General features: G+C 45.5%; 1 protein-coding gene across 2 annotated transcripts in view; it reads left to right on the forward strand.

The window, feature by feature from the left end:
* GPC3 (glypican 3) overlaps nt 1–27,625 on the forward strand; it is a 141,812-nt gene that overhangs the window by 41,343 nt on the left and 72,844 nt on the right. For both annotated transcript variants that reach the window (XM_015626879.1, XM_015626880.3), the window contains exon 3: nt 23,029–23,723. In XM_015626879.1, the coding sequence (XP_015482365.1) occupies nt 23,029–23,723 (695 nt within the window). The remainder of the gene's footprint in view (nt 1–23,028; nt 23,724–27,625) is intronic.

A 27,625-nucleotide genomic window follows, 5' to 3' on the forward strand; every position in this document is an offset into this window, starting at 1 on the left:
TTTTTTTTTTTTTTTTTTCCTGAGTGACTTTAAAATATTCCCTTCCTGCAGATGGCTTGCTGTGCTGGAATGCCCCATATGTGGCATCATGTGTGTGCAATTACACATTTTGTCTTGATAAGTTCGACGTGTTTCTGGAGCCGGCTGTTTGTCAGTCATCGGCTTCAGCCCCCCTCCAAAGAGCCAGGCCTGTTCTTCCTTAATAACATTTTAGATCCTTTTTCTTCTCAGCTGAATGACAGGTATTAGCATATTCCTTTGGAGGGTGGTGCTGGGTGTTTGTACCAGTTGATGGGGTATTGGCAATCACAGATATTCTGTTTGTCATTTAGCTCAGTGAGAAAAAAAAATGTGTCTGAATCTGATAATGGAGAACACAGAAGCAATGCTGGCAGCCAAACGTCTGCTTTAGCCCTAAATCACTTGTTTCCTAAAAGGAAAACAAATCTGAAGTGTGAAAATACCTTGGAGAGGATCTGTCTGTGGGAACTCGCAGGTACTGATGAAACTCAGCACATGGGGTTTATTGGGCTGAACGAGCTCACTGCTGTTTTGTGCATTATTTTTTTTAAAGTGAAGAAGGCATGTTGTCTTTCTGAATAACTCTTCCCCGTGGATATCTATGACAGCTCTTCTGTCTTGCCTTGCTCGCCTGTCAGTATTAGGGGTGGATCCTGGGGGTCTGTTGAAAGAAGCCTTATAAAGGACAAGGTGGATTGCTGGGCTGGATTGAAATTCTGTTGCTTCTAATGTGGCAGATTCGGGTGACTAACTGTCCAACAAACCATCTGTTTGGGATTTAGAGGAAATATAGGAAAAGGAGGAAAATGCCTGCTCTGTCAGTAGTACAGCAGTAGAGCACACAGTGGGAACAGTTCTAGTCCATCAGCTGCAAAAATGATCTCCATCAGTAAATACCACTTTTCTGCACACAGGATCTGTTTCACTCCTCATGCGTGTGCCTGAATTAGGAATGATGCTGTTTAACTAGCTGTGAGCAGAGTCGTGTGTGCAGATAGGAGTGAAGGCTACTCATGCCTCATTCTGCAAAGGATGCAAAGGGAGGAAATTTCCTTCTCCCCAGGCGCAGCCGGATGGACTCGTTAGAGCATGTGCCTGTTGCTGTATTAGGCTTTTTGGGCTCAGCTGTCAGTCAGGACTACAAACCAGAAATTAGTATCCCTCATGTAAAAGTTTCTGGTACAGCTCTTTCTGAAAGCAGAGAAAACAATGAACAGTTGCAATTACAGGTGTCACAGAGCTCCTGCTGCTGGTCCTTCCCTTGCTCTCCTCTGCCCTGCACCCACCCATTGCTGTCTTGCTCTTCTCATGTCCTCACCTCTTTGTTGAAGACACCTTGGTGGTTCTTGTCTGGTCCTTTGCTAACCTGGAGGTGTCCCAGGGGACAGGATGTGGGTACTGGAGAGGGACAGATGTGCTGTATAGCACAACAGTCCAGAAATTAAAAAAGTTAACAAATTTAAAAAAGCAAAGTTGTCCCAGTGTTAGCAATAACTGACTAAAAGTTGCTGGCCTGCTGCTTTACCTCACTCTGTCCAGTCCCTTGTGGGGGCTGCTCTGATGTTGTGCCTCCTTTCTGTTGCTCTTACCAGCTGCAGGATGGAGAGTTTTGGACACACCCCACAGCAGTTAATGGATGTGAGGTATTGGCTTATCTGCTTGAAGGTCTCTTTTGCAGCCAGAAGGGTATTAAAGATCACTTTGTACGACAACACTGAGGATCCCTTTGATCCACAAACTCCTTGTGGAGAGCTGAGGAAGAGATTCTTACCAAGGCAGGTTTCCAGCATTCTTCTTAGCAGCTTATTAGGGCATTCTTGGATAAAATCCCCCTGGCATCTTTCCTGCAAGACTGCGAAACATTAATTTTTCAATGCAATAGATCTGCAGTTGCCACCTGTGGTGTTGAGTCACCATCCTGTTCAGAAAGTCCTGACAACAAAGCAGTCAAAGCCAACTGCACGAGTGGTGCCTGAGACCTGTATCAACACAGGAACCACACTTCTTTTCCTCCTTTTTTCTTTATTTTTGCCAGAGCATAAGACACTCTTCTTATTCCTCATGGCAGAGTCTTCTGCATTGCTTCTGAACTGAGCCCTTGAGAGAGGTACAGAAACAGCACATGGTAGGGATGGGCAGAAAGGTGGGTGATCTTGGGCAGGTGGACTTGCTTTTACCAGCACAGGGAGGCAGGATGGGGAGAGGATAAGGATGCAACTGGGCAGCATCAAGCAGATCTTCCTGCATGAGTCAGTAAGGATGATTTCTGGCCTCTCCTGCACTGATGCTGGCAGTCACAGATGCCCTGTGATGGACGTAGGTTGGGAACTGAGCTCTGAGTTTAATGGGCTGAAGTCCTGGCAGAGATACTGAGGATGTATCCGAGACTTGGCTCGGCCCCAAGCAACTGTCCCAACTTGCACTTTGTGCCTTCCACACCGAGGGATTTTTATATTATCATCAGGCAGCCAGGACTCTTGCAATATGCTATTAGTTGTTTTAATGCTGTTTTATTTGTTAATAAATTCTTTTAGCTGTAACTTTAATCTATAATACTTTGGTATGGGGTGCCTGGGGAGTAAAGCTAGATTCCAGAAATCATGTGAAAACTTTTAATAAGCCATCAGCTCTTCCTGCAGTGCAATCCTGTGGGAATTAACTGCTCTGTGCACGAGTAAATTCTCTCTCAGCCTTCCATGGGTGGCATCATTTTGCCCTCAGCTGGCACAGCACATTCTTGACTGCTCTCTTGAGGGTAGTAAATGGGGCATAACTTGTTTTCTTGGTGGTGGGGGGCAGCAGTTCCAGAAAATGGACAAATCCTTTAAAAATAACAGGCTCAAGCATGTCACAGTGCTGGGCTGGGCTCCTTCCTTGTCCAGCTGATGCCAGAGCTCCTGCTGAGATGCTCAGTTGGTGGTTCTTGTGCCACTTAGCAGAGCTTTAACTAGAAGGTGCGTTGAGTTGGCCAGCAGTGGAGCCCAAGGCAGTGTGCTCTGCATGAAAGGTGTCCCCAGAAATCCTGGAGCAGGCTCCATCCAGGCTGTCTGATGTAGCACAGCGCTGGTCCTCGCTCTGTCTCTGTTTGTGGGGTGTGTTTTGTAGCCTTCCAGGGAAAGGAAGGCTACAAAATACGAGGTTGAATTTTTATTTTTTCTCTGATGGGGGAGACATTAATTACCACCCTTGCTCCTCTTACTGCTCTGAAGACCAGAAATAATCAGGAACCCAACGTTCAAGTGGCTTTAAAAACCAGTATCTCTAAATGTCAAGTTAATGTGCTCTGGGAACAATGAGACTCAAGGACCTGGTAGGAACATCAAATTGTATCTGCTGCCACAAGGACTTCTGGGATTCTCTGAGGCAAACACGTGGGGAGATTGAGAGTTTATTTCAGCTTTTTTCAGTCTTCTAAAAGTAAAGTTTTATTTTTCTCATGCCTGTCCTCGCCAGAAATGCAGCCTGAACCTGTCTGAGATGGCAGATTAAAAATGAAACCCTCATGAATGAGAAATGCAGCCTGCATTTTTTATGATGGCAGAAAAAGTAAACCCGTTTTAAAATGTGCATATTTTTAAGAAAGTAAATGACTAAGTAGGTGAGATGTAGGTATCAATAAATATTTATCCCAAAGAAGTAATCTCTCAACAGAATTGGAAATTGTCTCATCCTTTCAGGCAATTAAAAATCAATGTTTGTTTTTCAGAGTGGAAGTAATATTTTTCCAGTTGCTTTTGGAGCATGGCCACTGTTGAGTGAAAAGTTTCACAGCTACATGACATTTTTTTCAGAATAATTACACTAAAAGGACAGGCTGATTTATAGGATGGATTGTAATGATCTTGAAATGCAGGGGAGGAAAAAAGTCCCAGAGTTAACCCAAATGTGAAATTGTTCTCTGAAAAAGAAGTAGGAAATGGGGGTCTGTAGTCTCCAGGTGGGCAGATGGTGAGTGCTGAGGCTGGGTCACATCTACTCAAGGTGTGAAATTGCCATGGAGATTTATAAAATTGAGACAAATAATATATTCAAATGAGCCTTATTTTATAGACCATGTAAACCAATTAGAGCTCTGGAAAAGATGTGAATGAGACAGTGAATCTGTACATACAGCTAGTCACTACACAACTGGCTTAAGTACACCTGCCACAAGAACTTAGGGACCTGTTTCTGGGGTTTTGGGGAAGAATGTTGGTGTCTCCTGATCCCTGTTTCCTGTGTGTCTTTGGAAGCCTTGGTGTTGCAGACTGTGGTACATAGAACAGCACAGGGAGCAGATCAGTGATGTCCACGTTGAGCTGTGAAATGCCGTGTTGGGTCACCCCCTGCAGGGGTCTGAGCTGCTGTGTGTGCTTGGCTGGGAATATTGAGCAGTGTGGGAGCACCAGGAGCTCTGTGCCTGCAGGGACTCTGCTCTATCAGTGCACTGAGTGCTCCCTGTCCCTCTCTGGCCATCCTGGCCCTGCCACCCAGGTGCCCCAGGGCTGGTCACCTCTGTGGCCAGGAGCTGCTCCTGCCTTCCTGGAGTGCTCAGGCCCGTGTGTGAGGTCACTGCCACCAACAGCAGCACTTAGGCGAGGGGCATTTAATTTTGTGGGAATAATCAGATGGAACCATTTGATTTCCTCCCACTTATCTTTTAAATTTGTGTCACCTCTCGAACCGTGTGCCTGTGCACACTCTTGGCTCAATGGCTTTTTACACCGGCTGCTCTAAATGCATTTTAAAGAGCTGAGGAATGCACACACAGCAAGGTCATATAAATTAATTATTATCTAAGCACTTCTGCCATTTTCTGCCTCCAGAAAAGAAGTGAGGAGGGAAAAAACTTAACTGCCTTTTTTTATATCCCAAGCTAGTTTTCAGGGCTGGTCCTGGGCACTGTTGTTTCAGCCACAGCCTTGGGCCGGTTTGACTTTGTCACTTCACTGTCACATCGCCTGCATTTGAGCCAGCACATGAATTTTCATTTCCAAACGTGTTTGGATTCGTAATTCATACAGTGCAAATAGATTAATCACAAGTCATGCAGAACTTGTAATTATCAAAACTTGGAGTACAGAAGAGGTATAAATCATGACAGTGCTGCTTTCCAGCTGCCAATTAAAAATGGGAATTTAAGCTGCCTGAGCATGGAGGGTTTGGGTTGGGAAGTTTCTGTCTCTGTATCTTGCAGAAGAGTTAATGAAGAAAGTGCTTGCTCATAACTTCTCATTAAGCAACAACTGGATTTATGAAATACTTGCACTAGTGGAATAATTAGGAGTTTTCTATTATTGATGAGTTGGAGTCTCAAAGAGGGACACGTTATCTCAGAGTGCCAATCCTGGAGCCTGAGCTGGTGCTCCCTGCAGCAGCTGGAGGTGTGCCTGGACCACGTGGAGCCAGCCTGGGCTGTGCAGGGTGCTGGCAAGAGGAGCACATCCTCAGGTGGGCTCCTCCTGCTGCCAGGCTGTGACCCAGCAAGGGCTGTGGGATCAGGCTGGCTGGGACCAAGCGTGGGACAGGATGTAAACCTGCACTCACCTGGGGGTGATGCCAGGGGAGTAGGGGCACTGCTTGCTGAGGGGTGGGGAGGTGGCACTGAGGACCATCACTGCTGCCTCTGGGCTATCCGGAGGAGAGGACACAGATACACAAATTTGCTGCTTTTTTTGCCCCATTCTTTGGTAACGTGTTAGTGGCACCAGGGCCCCCGTGCCACACCCTGGTACCCTGGGCACTGCCAGAGCTGTGGCCAGGGAGCAGATATCAGGAACCACGACTGTTACTGACTTTCAGTACCAGAGCAGAGTCCCTTTCCATGTGGGGCCAGAGCTGGTCTTGCACATCCTCCAGGGAAGCCTCAGCCTTCAGGCTCCAGGGCAGCACGCTGGGCTGATGGAGCTGGGCAGCCCAGGGTTCTCCATCATGATTCCCAGGGACTGTGGGGACGTTAGGCAACCTTGTAAGCCTGTTGTAATTTGAAAGCGTTTTGATAATGTTCCCCTTAGCTTTAATGTTACATATCCCTGCGCATGTTCCTCAGTAATTGAAAGGGATATCGGGGAAATTTGATCTGTCTGGCTTTGACTTATGCTGTCCTTATCTTGGCCTTCGTGTCATTAAGAAAAAAATTGGTATTGATCTGAGACTATACCACTACATTGTGCTGCAATTTTTCTTCCTTGCTAGTAGAATATAAATCGATAAAAGGCAGCTGCTTGCGACGTGGGGCAGATATGATGCTGTCATTTATATATTGTAAATCCAATGATAGCTGATCAAATCAGTGCGTCTGCTGTTCCAAACCTGACATGATTGAATTGTCAATAAAAAAGATTTTACAGTAAGGGAAGTTCTGCTGGCGGTGTAAATGCCTGGAAGCCTCACTAAGTTTGATACAAGATGAAGCAATAAGCTAGGCTATCATTAAATAATTCCAACAGCCAAAATATTTGGATACTTGCGTTCTCACATCATACTGGAACTGGGGGGAAACCTTTTATTGCAACTTGTTTGAAGAAGAGTTATTCTGAGACTGAGGAATAAGGATGTCTTCTTCTGAAATGAAAGTATGTTCTGAGGACTAAGAGAGATAGTGTAGGACTTGTTTGAGCTGAAGATGTGCAGGTTCAGGTCATTAGCAGGAAGGTTATCAGTGTTTCTGTTTGCTTGGAAACAAATCTTGCAGGAAGGAATGTGGTTGATAGGACGGTAAGAACAGACTGGCTCTGCTCCTCTGTGGAGACTCTGTGAACATGAAACCAGAATATGGTTCATGTTATTTTCTGGACTGCAAAGAAGACTGTTTTATGATAAATCTGTTCATGAGCCTTTTCTTGGGAGTTAGGCTGGAAGATGCTGCAGCCAGTGCAAGGTGGAGCCATTTGAGAGCTGATGGAGTTGTTGCTGTAACTTCCTTGGGCTGATTCAATTTCTACTGCCCAAAGACCTCCCTCTACCATGTCTCAGCCCAGCTGGAGAAGAAGTGCCAGCAGGGAGAGAGGCTGGTGTGCAATCTGCTCCCCTGCATCCTCCAGTGGAGCATGCTGCAGATGGAGGGAAAGAGGACTCAGGGAAACACATGGAAATATCTAAGTAAAATCAAAGGAAAAATGTGCCTTGCCACACTCCAAAAAGACCTTGCACATTTGGAGCACATGAAACTCTTGGACACAGCCACATGTAATGGTTTTTTTTGTGACACCATTTGAGTCAGAGATGTAGTGAGGTCAAGTGAGGCTGAGATGATCCTATAAGGTCTTGGCTGGATCCTGAAGGTATCCATGTGGATGGTCACCCATGGGAATGGGTCTGCATCCAGCAATGTGCTATTTTAAACTTGTTCATTCTTTTTGAATACATTTCCCAAAGTTAAATGGCCAGTAGTAACGTGAGTTCATTTCTACAGATGAGCTTGCACCAGCTGCTTTCTCGTGCCGAGGGTTTTCTGTGTTAGAAATGGAGAGCTCTGTGTCCCTGCCCCTGCAGATCATGGAGACTTTCCCCACAATCTGCTGGAGGAAACCCCATTCTCTGCCCTGCATTTCTGCTCCACTTTTTCCCTGCTTCGTAGTTACTCCTGGACCTTGCTGATGCTTTTAAAGGATGTGCTAATTCAATTGCTTGTGATTGACTGTGTTCTTAATCTCTTTATTGTGTTTCACCAATTTAGCTAAATCCTAAATCCATTAGGTGCTCTCAGATTGCTTTACAAGTGTCCAGAGGAGGTGTTTGCAATAAATACAGCCTAATTCTCTCTGCAGACAGGGTTTTAAGACTTCAGGCCTGGGCTGGAAGAAGAGTGGACTAATGCAGGAGTGGGCTTGCACTGGAACGCAAAGGACAAGAAACAATTTAGCTTCTGCCTCTCTACTTTTTTTTTTTTTTTCCTATCATCTAGTTGATGTTGCTGTCTACTTTGCTTTCTTGATTGAGAGAAAAACTGAGATGCATGTGCTGAGAAACCAGCTGTGAGGACTCCCAGTCCCCTTTCACAAGAAACAGCAAGGAATCAAAATGATGTTCTGTTTGTTAAGTGAGGGTGGCAAAGCTCAGAGACAAGCCCTCAACATTTCCTGTAATACTCTTTTTCTTCTGTTTTTCCCCCCCCTCCTGTATGAGGGTCAATGTACTGGCACTGCTAAACACGAACATGCCACTTGCTGACTATTTTTATTTTTTTTCCCTGTTCAGTTTGCATTGCTTTCATGCTGCTTAAGCCAACAGAAATGCTTTGTTTTAGGAGAGGAACTGTAGCTAATAATTCATTCAGGAGCAAAGGAAATTAGCTTTTTCTCCCAAATTTTCCTTTCCCAGCTCTGGAGGCGAACACTGGAATGTGGTGGGCTCTGGGGGTGCCATCACCCCCCGGTGCTGGGCAGGGTGGGAGCCCCAGCCCCTGCAGGGTTCTGGCTCTGGTGCCGCTCAGCCCCCGGGGAAAACGCGTCTGAATTTCCAGTGCTGCATCTGGGAGGAATCATTTGTGGTTTGTGGCTGTTTGGAATGGCATCTTGTGCTTATATACTGCCCATCAGGTCTGGGGATAAATGGGGTGTCAGCCTGGGAAATGGGGAGGGGTAAGATGCCCGTGTTTTAGAAGTGGTTGGCTTTGTTAATGTATAAAGGTAAAGGCTGGGACTCCCTCAAATCAGGGTAGGGTTACACTGATGCTCTGGATAGAAAAGGAGTAAAAATGCTCAGGGGTTTCATGGCACCATATCTTAAGCTAGTCAGTCTTTGGGAGATTTGGGTATATTTTTGTTTTAGCAGGGAAGTAAAGATTAGGCTGGAACATGAGCATCTTCATCGGAAAGATGAATTTGCAAAATGTTTTGCTGTCTCACTTGAGTGGAAGCATGTGGTTTTCAGTTCCCATAACCTCGAGGCATTACAAAATCATGATTAAAGCCCTAAGAACAATATGATCGGCATTAAAATTGGTAAGTTTGGAAAATGATACACTGTGAGGTTTTCCTTAATTTACTTTTCTTGTCTGCCAGCACTACAGGTCACAGTTTCAAGCTTTTTCCCACAGCAGCAAGGGCTGGATTGTTTTGGTTTTTAATTGTAAACTGAGGTCTTTATGTAATCTGCTCTGTCCAAAGCTGGGGCTGCAGGAAAACAACAGATTGTGCAAGCTCTGAGAGATATTCCAGTGGTTGGGAATAGATTCAGCCTTTTTCAAAAGTGAAACTTTGCTACAAATGTCACTTATTGAAGTGGGGAGTGTGCTAATTGGAACCCAGATGGTATTTATATCCCTGAAATGATAAGGTATGAAAATATTCACCTTGCAAAAAGCAATCATTCTTATTAAAGGTCAGTTTAATATGTATCTCTATTTGATCTTTTTGGGGAAGAAAAATACACTATTGACTGTATATACAAATTGGATGATAATTTAGGTAGCGCTTGATGATGGCAAATCAGGAGCAGAGCAGTGGCTCTGGGCAGCAGAGACGTAGATGACACTTCCAGCATTTTATATTGTTACCCTTTCTTTTTTAAAGTTGTAGCTTGTTTAATTCATGGGTAACGATGGTTAATTCATTCATGTGCAATTAAAAACGCCCAGTGCAGACTTCATGGAGACTGCACATAAAACACAGAGGCTTAGTAGGGTATTAGAGATTCATCTGGGTGCCTGGAATACAGAGGATCTTTGCTTTGGCTTGTCTAAGTGGTCTTTGTTTAACTGATAGCTGCTAACTTTGTTTAACTGATAACACATGTTGTGCTGTTACTCGTGTTGACCTTTTCCCAGTTAAACTGGCTTAAAATGAAAGTGTTTATAGGGAGATTCTGCAGCCCTGGCGTCCATGGGCCCTTTGTCTGGGCAGAGGGGGGGTTGGTGTCTGGGGCAGTTCAGCAGAGCTGCATGTTTGCAGATTTTAATGGCTCTTGTTCCAGAAGGCTTTTAACACACTCCCTGCACAGCCACCCTGGCCAGGAACTGCTTTTTCCATTGCCAGTTTGAGTTTTGCCACTGTGGTTTCGTTACACTTTGGGTTTCTTGAGTGTGTAAAATGCTGCCAAACGAGGAGGAGGAGGAGGAGGGAGGTTTGCAGCGCAGCCTCGGGCTCAGCAATAGCGGAGCCGCTGCTGTGTGCGAGGGGAAATCAAAGGGGTGTTTCATGTCCCACTCTGGAGCCTTTAGACAAGGACTGGGTCCCTGTCTGTGGGGGCCTGCTCTGAGCTGCTGCTTCTGGACATCAGGAGGAGCTTTTCCAAAATCTGTCGCAGTGAATGGACCGAGTCTGGGGAGAAGTGGCAGCAATGGAGCGAGTCCGTCCTGTCTGATCGCCGTCAGCTTTTCACTGAGCCATGGACTGAGCCTCCATGAGCCTGCTGAGAGCCTGTCTCAGCTTTGTTCACCTGCTTTCAGCTGCCTTCAGGTTCCAGGGAATCTGTGAAGTGTTTGTAATGGAGAGGCACATGGGGAGGGTAACCACAGTGCTGCAACCTGACTGAGGTTAAGTGTTTTCCAGAAATGTTTTTGGGGATGCAGGGATGCCCTAGGGAATTGTTGCTCTTCTGTTGGCTCCAGCTCTTTCCCAGCCTCCAAAGGTCCCTCTGTTGAGGGCTCAGGGATGGAAGTGTGGACTGCCCATCAACTGTGGCCAAACTGCCCTGGAGCTCTGCTCTTCTTGTCCTGGCTCAGGGTTCTGAGGGACCTTCAGGAAGGTCCTTGGGAAATCGCCTTCCAAGGTCTTTGGGTCTTCTTGTGTGAAAATCTGGAAACCTTGGAGAAAAACAAGAATGTTTGTAGAATGCTATTTATTTCAAACAGGAAAATGGACTTTGATATAAATATGGGATACTGTCTGCAAAGAGGATGCTCACCTCTCTTTGCCTATGTTTGGGAGCTGAATATTTTTCCTGGTGCCAGACACAAGCACACAGGTCTGTCCTTGTCTCTTCCCAGGGGTCTTCTCCATGCCATGGTGCTGCATGCTGCTGGAGCTCAGCTCTGTCTTGGGCAAGGGAGGTTTGAGCTCAGATCACAGAATAATTAAGGTCTGAAAAGACTTCCAGGATCATTGAGTTTTACTATTAACCCAACACCTCCGTGTTCATCACTAAACCATGTCCCCAGGTATCATGTCCATGCATCTTTTAACACTTCAGGGATGCAGCCTCCACCACCTCCCACAAGGAGGAAATGATGAGTTCAGAGAGTGTATGGAAAATGGGTTTGCTCTGCTTTTTCATTTCTAGAGGTTGTTAAAACTCCCACTCTTTTGTTATCAAAAAGGATCCATATCTGATGGGCTTGAGCTAGTCAGTTAAGTGCAAACATGACAGGAAATGAAATTTTTGGTTCTTGACAAGAAGTGAAAGAAAAATGGCTTTTCCAAGGGAAGTGTTCTTCTGGCAGACACAGTGGTAGGCTTGGGGTGGGGAAAGGCAGTTGTCTTTGGATCAGAATTATCTATATTTGAGCCTGAACTCTTTTCCCCCTTGGTTTTTCTCCATGGATATAAAAAAATCAGGTGTTGATTCCCAAAGCAACTGAATAATTGTACCTAAATTGTTAAAACCTCTCAAATATGTCAGTGCTTCTGCTGGAAGAGGAGATTATGGATGGGAGGAGAAGCAATGTGAAAGTTTAGGAAAAGGTGATGCCTTATTCAATGGAGGATGGCTGTAGAGGGAAGTGTGCAAGCACTTACTCAAAGGCTCACTAACACATTAAATACCTGCAGAGGGCCCATTTTAGACAGGCCATGGTGCAGAATGTCTTTGAAATGACCCTCGTGGGCTCTGCCCTCCCTGTCAAGTAATAAACTAATTCACAGGACTAATGGTAAAATTCTGCAAGGCATGAATTCCCAACTTAAATAGATTTACAGTGAGTTAATAGATCTTCCAGCATATCTCTTGCAACCTATTTGTGGTGGCATCATTTTAACTTGCACAGTAATTGGAAAAAAAAGTCAGGATTTACAGTCTTTTCTGACCTATGTTTATCATACCTAGGAAAGACTCCATAGTAGATATAACATTTGAAGTATGGACATAGAGCTTGTGTGGAAATGTTCAGACAGGAGGTCTCTCTGGGTGGTAACTTTTCCTTGGTAAAAAGGGCATTTTGGTAAACATTTCCTTGGTAAAAAGGGGAAATGATGAGCAGCTAATACTCAACAAATGCCACCAAGAGGGTCACATGTGCCAGGAGCTGCAGAACAACAAGTCAGAACAGTGTAATGACGAAGGTGAACCTTCAGCTTAGGAGGTAATATATTCTGTGTTGGTTTCCACATGCAGCCTTTGAAATACATGATCTTTATTTTGAGAGGACTAGGATGAAAGTACCCTTTGGAAAAGCTGTTTATTTTTTTCCCAGGCGTATTTGTCCTTGCTCCTTTTGTTAGCATTATTTATAAATCAAAAGTTATATTGATCTGGAGATTATCCGTTAAACCATGTCTGAGCAGTGGTTGCTGCAATACTGAGAAAAGCAGCTGCCATAAAACTTTTGGTAAATTTATCAATCAATACTCTCCATTCTCCTCTTCAGAAAAAGAACAAGTTGAATTTTAATTTACTGGGAACACAGCTGAACACGTGGCCCCTGTGTTCAGCAAGGAATTTAAGCCTGTTAGGAACTTTCCAGAGATGAATAGTGCCATTACTTTGCAGAGGATTATTCATGTTCTTGAAGGAAAGCCTCTCTGGAGCAGGCAGTGGAGCCTCCGATCGATTCCTGGCAGCTGTGGTTGTGAGTCTTGCTCTTGAGAGCCAAATTATCATCTCGTGCTCCAGTTCCAATGGTTGCCTTGCTCTCACGGGGGGGAATGAGGAGATGATAAAACATCTTCCATGTAAAATGAGTGTTAATCAAACCAGGGCTTTGAGCCAGGATAAGCAGGATGCAGGATCCATGTGGAAATCTGGGCATGGACCAGCCGTGGGCTCGGCTGGTGCCACCAGATGTGATGTCCCACCTTCCTCTTCCTCCCTGGGCTGGGACCTGCCCATGCTCCAACTTAGAAAACAAAGTCAAAACTATCAAACAAAGAGAACCCACAAAAGAACCCCCAAAACCAACAACCCCCTGAAAAAGCCAAGCAAACAACCCCCACTCAAACAAACAAAGAGAACCCCCAAAAAACCCAACCCAAAACCCCATCAAACCACCCTCCCCCACAAACAAACAAAACAATACCCAACCTCCCCCAGCAAAAGCACTGCTGTTTTTGGGGGCTCCACTCAAGGTACCACAGAGGAAGGAGGAGAAGAAGTGAGTCTAGTTTTTGGAAAGCGCTAAGGCTGGAACCCGGGGCCATAGTTAGGTCTTCTTTTTTTCTTATTTTTTTTTTTAGTGCTGGAGATGTTGCTTGGGGTTTGTGTGCCTGGTGTGCCCTGAGCCCTGTTACAGGGGTGCTGCTGTGCCTGTGGTGTCCTGTGTCAGCCCCTGTGGTGTTTCAGTCAGGAAGGGGTTGGGTATCTTACTCCCTGTCGAGAAGATGCTGCTAAAATATTCTGCATGTGCTCAGTGGGTCAGGTGCTGCAGGGAGCATTGGGGTGGCTGGTTGCACACGTCTTTTTACCATGTTGGAAACCTCTGTCTTCCTCTAAAGTGTCTTGAGACAAAACTAGCTTGAAAATCACTGAATTGCTTTTGAGAAGCTGGAGGTTGTTCTTGGAAACAGTCACTCCTTGGGGGGAAGAGTTACACCGGTGTTGGTTGTTACGATGTCAATGAGTAAATGGCTTTCCCAAGTTCTGCCAGCACAGGTAGGAAACTGATAATGGAAATAAAGGGGCTGGAGTGACTAAAAAATGGTCAACAGGTGCCCTGAAATAAGTCCAAGTCCTGTGTTTTACTATAGGGATCAAGAACTGATCTTCTGCCATTTGCTTTTCATCAGACAGCTGAGATAACTTTAAAGAGAATTTGGCCAGGAGAGATTATTAAGGAAGGAATTTGCTGCTTAAATAAATAGTCGACTCTCCACTGTTGGAGACTTAACAGGCTGATAGAAGCCCTCTGGAATGAAAGGGAGCCTGGAAAGCCTGTCTCAGATCTGCCTTGCTCTAAAGTTACTGAGACCAATGTACTTCCAAAGAATTTTTTTTGACTTTTTGAATACAAGCTCAACTTGACCTGGTGGCTTGCTTTATCTTCATTTATTCTGATGAATAAAGGAATTTGCTAGGCTTGCATTTTTTCAGAAGTTGCTTGTAACTTTTAGTTTAAAATAAATGGAAGAACTATGCAAACTGGTGTCCTGGTTTTTAGAAATGCTTGGTTTGTAAATTTGGGTGGGAGTGCATGAAATCCCTTGCCCTCTGCTTGATATGTGTGGCTTGTCATTCATCTTGGAAGAGGTATTCTGCTTTTTGATATCTTGATAACACCATTAGGTGGATGTTGCAGCCTCCAATTAGTAAAATAAGGCTGTGTGGGTGGCCAAGTAATGGGGTTTTATTGTTTTGTAGTTGTTGTTTTATTTCTTTGTTTTGTTTTGTTAGGGTTTTTTGTTTGGTTTGGTGTGGTTTTATTTTGGTGTGGGTTTTTTGGGGTGGGGGGAATGTGCTTTGAGTTTAAAAATGAAAACAAAACAATCCTAGATGTGCTTTTGCTGTGATAAAATGTTTGGGTCTGAGATATCTGCTCAGTTACCCAGGGCAGAGAGGTCTTTTTCCCAAGGTTTTTGTAGCCATTCCTACTGTGCTAGGCTGAGCACCTGACTTAAGAGTTGTAGATGGAGCAAATTGGAGAGGTAAGAGAGTCTAGGAGCAAAGAAAATGAGTATTTAGGAGAAAAAAATGGGGAAGGTGAACTTGAACCCCAGGCCTTATGAGGGTTTCGGCATCAGGATGAAGGCATGGAGGGCATGGAGAGAAGTTTATCTTTCATCTGACAAGTTACAGGACAACCTTTACCTCTACCAGAGCAACCTTTTAGCTGCAGAAGCCTCTTAAATCCTCTCTCTCAACTTTTCCAGCTTGTGCTCCCAGGGCTTGATTTGAGCCTGCTTCTCCAGGCCCTTATTCCTCTTGCCCTTTGATTTTGATAAAGAATCATGTTCACCCACCACTTGCACCAGCCTTGACTGTTTGCATTTTTAACTTTGTCTTTATTAAATTTTCAGGAATCTGTTAAGCATTCACACATCTGTCATGGCACAAAGCGTTATCTTTCTTAATGCTCAGGAAAACAAATTATACAATGGATGTGCCACCAATATTTAATAAAAAACACCAAAGCCACGTGTTCAAACATGAAGCCCCAGAGAAGATTTTACTGCAGAGTCATTCTTGTGAGGTGCTTGCTGTGAGATTTTTGGGGTTTTTATTTTAACTTTTTAACTTTCACCCCTGGAGTGTGGGTTTCCTGTGTTGACTTGGATACTCCCAAGGGTCTCTGGGAATTCTCAAGGCATCCTGGTACCCAATTCCAGCACCCCTGACCCTTCCTTTTGCTGTCATGACTTGTGGGTGCCTGTGTGGGCTACAGAGCACTGCACTGAGCTCCCTCCAGGCAGGGTCTGGTCCAGGTGAGGAGCTGGTTGGAAATGGAGAGCTGTGGGCACCAACATTTCTTGTTTCCTTGCTTCTGGGCTGGTGGCAGCTTGTGTTGGTGAGCTCTGCTGTCTGCATTAACAAAGTTTTTGTGTGCAGGATATAAATATTAAATGGGAGAAGCACAGTGTGACTAATGGTGTAACAGTTGGACTGTTACCTGAACTGGAACAGGAGCGTATTTTCAGGGCAGTTTGAGTGGGTATAATGAGATGGATCATACAGTATTTTTATTAGAAACTTCAGGGAGTGTATTTCAAACTGCCAGGGTGCTATATAAGCTGAACAATTAAAAATAAATGACTTTGGAGTTTGGATAGAACCAGATAATTAGGAGAGGATGCTTTTCTGATAAAAGCATAAGGATTTGGCGTTGGCTGGTGAGCAACACTGGCTTGGAAACTTGGCTCCTGTGGGAGTGAAGTCAGTGGCCATGGAGCTGGAAGAAGCTTTGTCTCATTTAAAGACTGGACCTTTGCTCCCTTGAACTGGTGGTGATGGAGCAAAGATAGAAAGTGCAAGCCTCGATGGCTTAAAATTAAGAAGACAGAATAACAGAATTGTTCTACTTTTTATTACTAATGCTTTGAAGCTAATCTCATAAGCTTGTGAGCTTGAGACCATAATTTTTATGGTGACAATATTGTAAAAGTAATCCAAAAGGCTGTGTCATAGTTGGAAAAAAAGCATTTCCTAAGCTTTAAACCCAAATGTGCTCAGTGAAACAAACCCTCTAAGAGCAGCAGTGGCACCATCTGATGGGTTTTGTAATGCCATAGACAAAAGTAATTATACTGCTCAGAAGAGCTTTTGTCTCCAGATAATGTTAAAAACTTGCAGAGTAGTGTAAATCATAACAGAAAAAATCTGGAGGCTGCTCTTATTGCTGCCAGGGGAAATTCTCTTAGATTTTGTTTCCTTTCTGCTCCATATATTGCAAACCTTTTCCAAGTTGGTAAATAAATATTACCTGCTGTTTGAAAAACGACTTGGGGTTCATCTCACCAGTAGTGCCTGTGGCAGCCAGGCCGTTATTGCAAACAGTTGTTCCTCTCTTGGTGAGCTCTGTTGTGTTTTGGGAACACAGGCTGTTGTGCTGGGGCTGAAGTTGTCTGATTCATTGGAGATATTAAAGAAGCATTTCCTCTTTTTAGAGCTCACTCACATGAGGATTCCTCTGGCTTCTTTTGCCACTTCTGAGCAGTGTCACAGAAGGAGCCAGGTCAGAAAATACTTGGTTGAACTTAGAAACAGCCAATGTTTGCATTTCCTTGATGAACATTTGAATTCCAGCCCATGAAGGTTGGTAGTGGTTCTGGGGGGCTGAGCAGTTTTGGCTTTTAGATGTAAGGGATTTTAAAAGGTTTGGGAACCTTGGGCCAGCAGGAAATGCAGTGATTGCATTGGGAACAGGTTAATGAGCTGATTAATTTTCCAGTGTCCTGCCTGGACACCCATGCTTTTGTCTCGGGGTGAAAATGTCTCCTGTGGGCTGGGAGATTCCAGTGCTGCGCTCTCTCCTGATGATTTGTTACTTGTGTCCTGAGAAGTGAAGGGAGAAGTTTTGCCATCAGCAGGGAGGTGCCAGAGATCAGGTGGAGCCAAGGCAGGTGAAGTGTGGCCAGAGCAGAGGCTCTCTGACCCCTGCAGTTATTGCTATGCCTTGTGCAGAGAGTTTGGAGTCAGGCCTGTGAGCAGGGACCCTCCAGGGACAGGCCTGGGGGGCAAACCCAGGGACATGAGGAGAGCCACTGAAGCCTAAAAGAGGGACTTCAGCAAATTCACTGAGCTTCAGGAGCTGGGTCACTTGCTGCCTTGGAGCAGTTGCGTCATAGATGAGATTGATTGTGGGAGGAGGAGCAATTTCATACCTAAAAGGCATTTAAAGTGCATTTTGTGGAGCTACTAAGATTTTAAAATGATCCCATGTGCAGGACAGGGATTCACTGTGTGCCACATCTGCAGCCTGTAATGCTCCCCAGCAGCAGCATCCTGGGGAAGGTGCAGGAAATCACAAAATACATCATCATCTGCAGAGGGAAATTCAGCTGACTGCCAGTGATCTGTGTTGACCTCAAGGGAGGTTTCTGCTGCATGAAAATCAATTTTCTGTTCATTTTACAGTTGGGATAGTGCATGAGGATTCACCACTCTGCCACAAACTCCTGGAGGAGATGGTCCTGGGTGTTTCTGAGGGCGTAGGGAAATGGTGGTGATACCATGACCTTGTCAAGAATTACTTGCCTGGTTTTCCCCTCCAAAAAAACCCTGAGCCTTGCTGTTACTGGCTCTTGGTAGTGGAATAACAAAGGCTGTAGCTCCTCCACTGTGCAGAGATATCTTGGTGGTCAAGATAACACTATGTGTGGGGAGGCAAGTTTGTACACAAACGATCCTTTGCAAAAGTGCAAATGGGAGTGAGCTCAGCTCCCCAGAGTAAGTGGGAGTAGCCATGGTGGGAGCTTCCCTGCTCAGAGAGAGTTTGTGGTTGCAGGATTTATGTGTCTAGATGTCAATAAAGAGGGAAATCAATGTTGTGGGTGAAGTTCTAATGCCTTGGTGTGCATGGGTCGCACAGTCCTGCACCTCCACCTATCTTTGTTCCCTTCCTAGGCGCCCGTGGATGAGCTGCTGGTGCACCAGGTTTTGCTGTGCAGCTCCTTCACCTTTGCTGGGCCAAGAGGACTTGACTGCTGTGCTGTGTGACACCCAGAGAAGGGCAGCTGTCCCTGCTGGAAGCTTGTCTTTGCAGCAAAACCAGAGCAGCACATTACTGGAGGGGCAGCATGAAGCCTGTGGCACATCCTGGTGCCACGGTGGACCCTCCTGTCCCTCCTCCCGGTGGTCACAGCGGTGTGTGGAGGTGGTGCTGGTCTTTGGTGAGCTGGCATGGGAGGCAGAACGAGGACAGGCCTTGTTTCACCTTTCCAAACACCTTCAGCTGCTTGTGAAGCAGCACTTGCTGAGCTTGGCACTGGAGGTGCATCTCTGTACCTGCCCGGCTCTGCAGCTGCCATCAGGTTTTGGCTGTCTCCTCTCCCGTGGGATGCTGTATGGGAATGGCGTGCTGGGGTCATTTGTACTGGCTCCTTGTGGCTCAGGCCACATCACATAATCTCTTAAATAAACCCATCAAGTGGCAGGCTGGGCTGGAGCCTCCTGCAGCCTGGGGCAGCCAGCAGGTTAATCCAGAGCTCCTCCGGCCCCGCCGCCGACCCCTTTGAAGTTTGCTGCAGCTTAGGAGCCAAGGCGCTTTCTCAGGAAAGCTGGCATTTTTACTAAGCAGCAGACTCTTATTATCTGGGCTGAGAACGCAGCCATTTCCCTCTCCTGCCAGTAATCCCCACTCAGGGCACTGTTATGCTTTTTTACAATTTATTTTCTCTAATTGCCGGTTTGCAGCGGCCACGCAGCTCTCCCTGGGCTGTGTTCTGGGGAATTTTTGCACTTTGAAAGGAGCTTAGATCTTCCCTTCTGGCTGCTGGAATCGGGCAGCAATTCCTTTCCAGGTACTTCAGCAAGAGTCCAGCCTGAAAAATAAGTAATAGCCCGTGCTTTTCAACTAGTGACTGATATCTGTGGTCTAGAGTAGGTTCAGCTGTTCCATTCATCCTTTGGGAGTCCTGACAAACTGCCCCTCACTGAGGCAGTCAACAGATGTGCAGTACCAGGGCACCAGTGCTTCATTGGTGAGGATGCTCTGGCTCCCATCCTGCAAATGCTCCCTTGGTTTCTCTTTCCTGGACAGGTGTCTAAGCCACAAGCAGACTGTTTCTCCAAGAGAAATGCTGTAAAACTGTGAAAAAGGGAAACTGTGCCAAAGTTCTTTCTAAAGTCCTGGTAGACAAGATCTCCAGCCTTTCTTTGATTCACCAAGCTGCTCATCTTATCGTAGGAGATGAGATTGGTCCAGCAGGACCGTGGATCCATGTGGGCTGGGCCTGATGCCCTGGTTGTCTTGTACGTACCATGTGATGGCACTCAAGATGATCTCACCCTCCCAGGTACTGTCACAGTGGTCAGCCTCCAGTCACTTGGGGCCTCTCTGGCTAGCCAGGACTGTGGGTAAATGATGGACAGTGGACTCATGAGTTCTTCTGCCTGCTCCCTCAGCACCCTTGTGTGGATCCCATCCAGTCCCATTTGTGTGTATCTAAGTGGTGCAGAGGAACACTGACCATTTCCTCCTGGATTATGGGGACTTTGTTCTACTCCCTGTCCCTGTCTTCCAGTTCTGGGTGCTGGGTACCTGGAGAAAAACTGGTTTTACTAAAGACTGAGGACATTAAGTACATCTGCCTTTTCCTCATTCTTTGTCCCTGTATTTCTCCCAGCATCCAATAAAGGATGGAGATTATCCTGAGCCTCTTTTGTTGCTAGTGTGTTTAAAGGAACATGTCTTATACTCTGCTCTGTGTGCATGTGTGTGTCTACTTTACAGTGATGGGGACTGTAAAATGTGAGCCCTGCTCAGCTGTGCAGTGGTTTTGCTTGCTGAAGCTGGGGGCAAGTCTGATGCTTTGCTTTGTATTTGCACTGCTTCAGCCAGCCCTGCAAGACAGCTGCCTTAAATGGCAGCTTTTGAAAATATCCTTGAAATTAAAAAAAAAAAAAGAAAAAGAAAAAAAAGAAGAGAGAAAAGATTGAATTATTCTCCAGCAACGAGTTTCAATAATGCTGTGTTAGGAGTGGGGGAGATTTTACCAGCAGCAATTCCACGCTGTGGGATTTTATGGGGGATCAGAAGCCTGTGTCACATCTGTAATGCAGCATCCCCCTGTGTCCCTGTGAGGCTCCCTCGTGGGAGCAGAGGGGACTGACCCTCAAAGTTTCCTCCCCTTTGAAGCACTCAGAGCCTGGCTGAGGGTCACTGCAGCTGCTGGCAGCTGGGGATTTACAATTCCCGCAGCCAGTGCTCTCTGAGGAATATTTCAGAATAAGCAACTACTGTGGGAGCTGGGTGGGAGAGATTTTGGATGTGTAAGACTTCTTTTTTACCAAGTTTTATTATTTCTTGCATCTATTAATAGGGCAGCAGGAGTCTCCATATGCTTTTGTAGTCCCTGTTGCGCTTTCTAATGGATATATGCAAAAGCTCCAAGGCGCATAAAATAGACACTCTCAGCCAGTTATTACGATAAAAATTATGTGCATGTCATGACCTTTAAAGCAGTGGGACTGTGTGTGCATGCTCTTCTGATCTGCCACTGTTCTCCATTCCTTTCTGAAGCCCTTCTCGCCGTAGGAGGTTTGCATAGGAGCTTGGAATATTTTTCTAATCAGCGAAGAGTCTTTTGGCTCTGATGATAACTGGCAAAGCACAGAGGAGTGAGAAAACGGAAGAGTGATGGCTTTTTCTGAAGGGAACTAACAGAAGAGGGTAAAGGCGAATGGTGAGGCACAGCATGAAAATCCTGGCACCGTCTCCACTGCTGTCAAAAGAAAAACACTGGTCCAAAAAGTTCTTTGTGCTTTTTGAGGCAAAAGCTATTCTGGTGTTCTTGAGAATAAAGAGAGGGGGGGGGAAAAGTTTTGTAATCAGTGTACCCTCTTTAAAGAAACTTTTCTTATTTTTGTTTTAAAAGTTTTAATAATAGTGCAACCAGCATTTCATATAGTGCAATAGTGCAACTGCTCTGCTTGCAGAGCGCAGTCTGTGTCACACTTGCTGTTGTCTTGCCTGGAGAGCTTTGCCACCCTCTGTCTGGGGTGAGGAGAGGGATGCTGGCTGCCATGGCGAGGGAGGCAGGGAGAGAGGGGCCCTGTGTCCTTGCACCGCTGCATCCCACGGTCTGTGATGTGAGGAAGGAAGGATTGCTGTTGCCTGGGAGTGCAGATGGTTGTTCCTGGCTTGCCAGGACAGTCCTGGTGTGAGTGTCTGGAGCTATGGACAAAATGCTTCAGCAGCATGCCTGGGAGGTGTGCAGGCACCAGATGGGATGTGGAGACACTGTTTGCAGAAGTGTATCAGTAATTTCTGCTCTGAGCACTGCTTCCATCACAGCTTTCTGCGTGCTGGGGTGGGGTGCAGCAACAGCACCCTGTCCTTCCAGGCATCCCTGAATAGGTCACTTATTCCAGAAAGAGCTGGAAGCCCTGGAGATGTGATGGTCTTAAAAGCTCCTGAGTAATGCAAGAGGTTATGCAGGGCGAGCAGCAAGGCCTGACATTGCTTGTGACAGTGTTGATACTGAACCCCTGTGGAGATGTGTCAGGCTGTGCTCAGCTGCATTCCAGCCTTAACAAATGGGGGAAATAACTCTTACGGCTTTAAAAATTAAACATTCCCTTTAATTATTGAATGTGAATAATTTTCATGCAAATTGAGCCAGGATGTGTGTTTCCAGAGTGACAGAGTTGAGAGCAGTTACGTCGTGGGGTGTTAGTGACCTGTGAACTGAAAGGCTGTTCATTAATTTTAGCATTTTATGAATAGCACACTGGAGGGTAGGACATGGGCTGGTGGAGCAAGCTGGCCAAAGAAAAAGACTTTAATTTGCACTGATAACCTCCCCTTCCAATGCTTTGAGATGCAAACTGGAGGGGGTGTGTGCAGGTACGTTGTCCTTATATAGTGGGTATGGATATTTTGGAAACCTCCTGATGAGGAGGGCTGTAACTAGAGGAATAACTGTGCAGTGGCTGTGGGGGCTTCCCTGCTCACCTTGTGGAGGAGATGTGGGCTGAAAGTCCTAAAGTCTTTGAAGGTAGAGATGGGAAAATGCACCATGGTTTTTCCTAGCAAAATGACAGGCTCTGTCTAAAACTTGAATTTGGTGGGACAGCCTGATATGAGTGAGAGTGTTCCTGGCTGGGCACCCACGGGTGGACATGGCACCACTGGCTCTCAGCATCGCTTTGGACAACGGAGCAGCTCACACCCAGGGCAGATGAAACATTGGATCTGCAGCAGAAGTGAGCCTGGTGCATTTGGGGAAACTGCAGCACTGAGGGGGCTTTTCCAGTGCTTTGGGGACACTTGGTGCAGGGTATCTGCTGGGGGGTGAGTCAGAATACTGTCTATGAATAAACTCCTATAAATATTTTCCTTTTCATAATGGAATGTCAGCTTTTACTGTTTCCTGATTTTAAACACTGTACAGTTTGTCAAACATTTATCTCTGCCTTAAATTAAGTCTGGAGATAGAATTCCTGTTAATTTCAAATCACTATGAAAGGGGGAAGAGAAAGAAATTGTAGTCTAGCCCTTTACTTGAATCAATATTTTCTTTAAAAGCTGAAATGTTAACTAGATCATAGGGGTTTTTTTTGCCATTTTGAAATGTAGCTTCTGTTTAAAGAATTTATGCATTTCCCCTGGAAATTGCTGATGCTGGTGTTTTGCAGCAGGCACAGCTGCCAGCAGGTGTTTGACCCAAGGCAGGCAGGATGGGGCCAGCCCTGGCAGAAGTGATGTGGTAGAACATTATCCTCCCTGTTTCTGAGCTCAACAACTCTTAATGACTTTTTTTTTTTTGTTCTGTTTTGCAGAAGCCTTCGAAATTGTAGTGCGACATGCGAGAAACTTCACCAACAGCATGTTTAGGACCTACTACCAGAGCATGGGCCCCAGGGCTCTTAAATTTGTTGGAGAACTTTTTACTGATATCTCACTGTACATATTGGGCTCTGACATCAGTGTCAATGACATGATAAATGAATTTTTTGACAGTTTATTCCCTTTGGTTTACTCTCACTTGATTAACCCTGGCCTCCCCGATCCCTCTGTGGAAATGACGGAATGTCTGCGAGTGGCCAGGAGGGACCTCAAAGTCTTTGGGAACTACCCGAAGACGATGATGACGCAGGTGTCCAAGTCCCTGCAGGCCACACGAGTCTTTCTGCAGGCTCTGAACCTGGGGATCGAGGTGATAAACACTACTGACCACCTGAAGTTCAGCAAGGACTGCGGGCGGGCGCTGCTGAAGATGTGGTTCTGCTCCCACTGCCAGGGGCTGCTCCTGGCCAAGCCCTGCGCCGGTTACTGCGGGGCGGTGATGCAGGGATGCCTGGCGGGTGTCCTGGAGATCCATCACCTCTGGAAGGAGTACATTGGGTCTCTGGAGGGGCTGACCAGAGGCATGCACGGCATCTATGACATGGAGCACGTCCTGCTCAGCCTGTTCTCCGTGGTGCGCGGTGCCATCGTCCACGTGCAGAAGAACGAGGGGAAGCTCTTGACGGCTGTGAGTAGTTCCCTGCAGTTCCCCAGGCTCTCTGCCATGGCTTGCCAAGTTCTGTGTGCTGAATCCAAGCTGTCCCTTTCCTCCTGCCAACAAAACCCAAATGCTTCGATTACCGACCCCTTCCCACCCCCTCTGATCTTCCAAAAATCTTTTGGTAGCATTTGAAATTGGTGTTTGCAGGGTTTGGGTTTCTGTTATGGGCTTTGCCTCTTTTCAGGTTTGTCAGAGCAGAAGGGTCTGGACACACCCTGGGGTGTGAGGCTGGGAGCTGAGATGTCCCAGCATCTTCAGTTTTCCCTGAGTGCTGTGCTTGCCCTGGGTAGCTCTGAAAGGCTGATCCTGCTCTCCAGGTGTCCCCTGCCTCCTTTAACATCACAAAAATGCACCTCCAAATAGATGCCGAGCAGAGGCATGTGGTGTAGCATTCCCTGATTTACAAAGAAGAGCTGATTCTCCATCTTTTAGTAACTTGTTCCAGTTTTGGGCTGCATTTAATAAGATTATTTCTTATTTTCACTTGATTCTTTAAAAACACATTGTGGGAATTTCTGAGCCTCTTGAGAAACTGAGATTGTCTTGCTCTGAAAATCCTGCTGCTCAGTTTGAACACCAAGGACAATAGCAGTGTGATACTACAATGCTTGTTCTGCAGAGGAGATTTTTCCTGAGACACAGCTGAGCTGCTCCATGTAGGTAGGGAAGAGTTGGAGATGGGGCAGAGGTGGGGGAATGTTGTAATAGTTTGCTTAAAGCCAACAGTGATTAAAATCTGACACTGTTTCCCTGTTAGCTGCTTGTTCCTGCCATTCTTGACTCCTGTTTACAAAAGAGCTGTGTTTATGTAGGTCACTGTACTACTTGCACTATGAGTAACTCTTATCTTTTTTTGGGGGGACCATGGAAATGTATTGGCTTACGGGCTCTGAGCTGTGGCACCCAGCCAGCAGCACTTTGTGCTGTTCTCTGTGCTGGCTTTGCTCAGCCACCACACTTGTGCAGGCTCTGAAGTAACGTGGTGGCACTCGGGCAGTTTCCCACCCCAGGTAGTTTGGCTCACATGGAGCAAGCTTTCTCCACTGGACTGGAGGAATTTAGGGATCAAATTACACCGAGTTGGATTGCTTTTGTGTTACAGTGACCAGGAGGAGTCTGTGGCTGGGCTGGCTGTTGGTCACCTGGGCAGATGGGCCAGGGCAGGGCTTGTGGGCAGCTCCAGGGTACAGTGCAGGACATTGGCTTTTAACCTGCCTGAGTCCCCTTCTGCAGAAAATCACTGTTTTACACTGTTTTACACTGTTTTACAGCAGCCTGCCAAGCACTGCTTGTGCAGGGAGGTTCCAGCTGATGGTCAGGAGCAGCAGCTCTGCTGCCACGGAGCCAGGGGAAGTTCTCCCATCAGCCAGAACCATCAGTCAACCCTCTCTGGAACACCAGAGGAGCAGAGATTTAATTGTAGGTTTGCCTTGAGTTCAGGTGAGATGGATGGAGAATTCATGCTACAGTTGATAATGAGAGAAAACCCAGCTCAACCTTAAGCCCAGCTGGAATTTCCAGGGCAGTAAGAAACAAAACTTACTTCTATATGTAGAGTGATCCTGTTTAATCTCAAAATATTCATTGACACATTCAGCTGTGAGCAAAAGCATCCAGCATGTTTTGCATTAGGGAACCCACCATGCTTGTAGGTGCCAAAGCAGAGCAGAAGCACTGGGCATATGGGCTGTGTGACAGGTTTTGTTAGCACAGACCTGGGCATTGCTGTAGGGTCCTGAAAGGATCAGTGTTTGTTCCCCCATACCTTTCTTTTATTGGCACAACAACAAAAAATGCACTTTTTCTTGGAGATGTCCATGGATGTAGTGAGCAAACACGACTGTCCCTTATGTAACTGAGTATTGACACCTTGATCTGTGTGCAGAGAGGGTGTTTGTGGGAGGACACGTAGATGGAGCACCACTAAAGTCAACACAAAGCACTGGAGCTACAATCTGCCCATCCTCTGCCAAACCAGAACATAAATTGTCTTCCTTTACAACAAAAAAATTACTGGGCATTACAAAACCATTCAGTGCTTTTGTATTTGGTAAAGCTGTTAGAAATTCCATTAGTTCCATATGTAGCTAGGTATTACTTAAACATAACTCCTCTTGATTATTTCATACTTCAGTGATTTGTTTATTTACTCTAGAGACATTTTTGTGTTATTGGAGTGAAGAAGAAAAAATCCAAGCCAAACAAGCCAGTTGCCTGGCAATTGTCACCAGAAAAGAATGGCCACTGGGGTTTTAAAGTTTGTTTATAAAACACTGATGTTGCTCAGCTAAGGGTTTTTTGTCAGACCTGAGCCTAGAGCAACTTTTGGGTTTTTTTGGTTTTTTTTTTATACAAATGAGGATATGAGCTCTTCAGTGGAGAAATAAGGCAAAAATGGAAGCACTGATAGTCTTAACTACAGTATTGCAGAGGACTGACTAATAGCTGAGCTGCATCAGGACCTGGGATAATCTGGGGTATCTTTGTATGATATCACTTTGTAAATGATAGATTACAACTTTTTTATTTAGTTGTGCTATGATGCAAGTTTCTCTGTTAAACTTATCAGCACATAATGAGTTTCAAAGAATATACCTAGAAGCAAACAGTTATATTTACAGTTATTCTGTAAATATGATTGTTTTTAGACACTGTAGTCATACCAAAATATTAAATGCCACAGGGGTTGTCTTTGAAAATGTGGATTTTTACATCTGCCCTGGCTTCTCATATTGGCTTATTTTATTACTGACCTTGGCCACCACTGCTTCTGTAGGCAAAGTACAGTTCATCTGCATGGTATTAAGAATAATAACAGGTTATTTAATTGTCATTAAAATCCTTTGGAATTATGGAAAATTTATCTTCCATGCCCATAGTGATTATACCATGAATAACAACACTACTGCATTTGCCTGTCCTTTGGGCTGCTTTTGTTTTTCACAGCATTGGTGGCATTTCTGCAGCATTAGTTTTCCCTCCTGGTATTTCAGATCCTCAGGCGTGTTACCTGACTGAGCATCTTTGCTCCATGAGGTTGTTCCTTACTCCCCCTTGCCACCCACCCCTAGGTTGGGTGTGGGCATTCACACACAGACCTGCACCCATTTGTAGCTTGGAGCAGACCTGGCTACAAAGGGCACACGAACTTTGAGCTCCAGAGGTGTTGCAGAGCCTCCATGCAGGTTTCTGAGGAGCTCTACAGTCCCCAAGAGGAGGAAGTCATACTGCTGTAAATCTGCTTTTGGAAACTGTGCCTCCAGGCATGCATTTAAATGGGAGCCTGTGTGTTGTTCCTGGTCTGTAAACAGCAGTGCAGAAGAGTGAATTCAGTAATGTGGCAGTAAACAGTTCCCATCCCAAGCCTTGCTTTAGTAGCTAATTTGTCAGCCGTGGTGTGTTAGGGCTTTATTATTTCTACAATTTGTCTGCTTAAAAACTTCACCCCTAAAACCTGCTATTAAAATACTTTATCAAGCAGGCTGACTCTCAGGGCACACTGGGAGAAAAAAAAAAATTGCTATCTAGGCCTATATCTATATTAATTTTCTAATCTCCTACCTTTTCCCTGGTTGAAAATCTGCCTAGTATGCCCACCTCTTGTAGATATTTTAATCAGGAGTGTAGGGAAGAATGATTTTAGTCTTTTTGGTTTGTGCTTTTTACCACAAACCAAGACAACTGGGAGAGATGCAGCACAAATAAGCTTAATAAAATATTCAACCCCAGCACCTCCAAAAGTCAATGCTTTCTATGTTACTGGAATTACAAAGGAGACAGTCAGGGGATCTTACATAGGTAGAAGTTGATCTCCTCTGAGGTTAGAATCATGGAATGGTTTGGGTTGGAAGGGACCTTAAAGATCATCT

The sequence above is a fragment of the Parus major genome, chromosome 4A (assembly GCF_001522545.3).
Source record: "Parus major isolate Abel chromosome 4A, Parus_major1.1, whole genome shotgun sequence".
Taxonomy (NCBI): Eukaryota; Metazoa; Chordata; class Aves; order Passeriformes; family Paridae; genus Parus; species Parus major.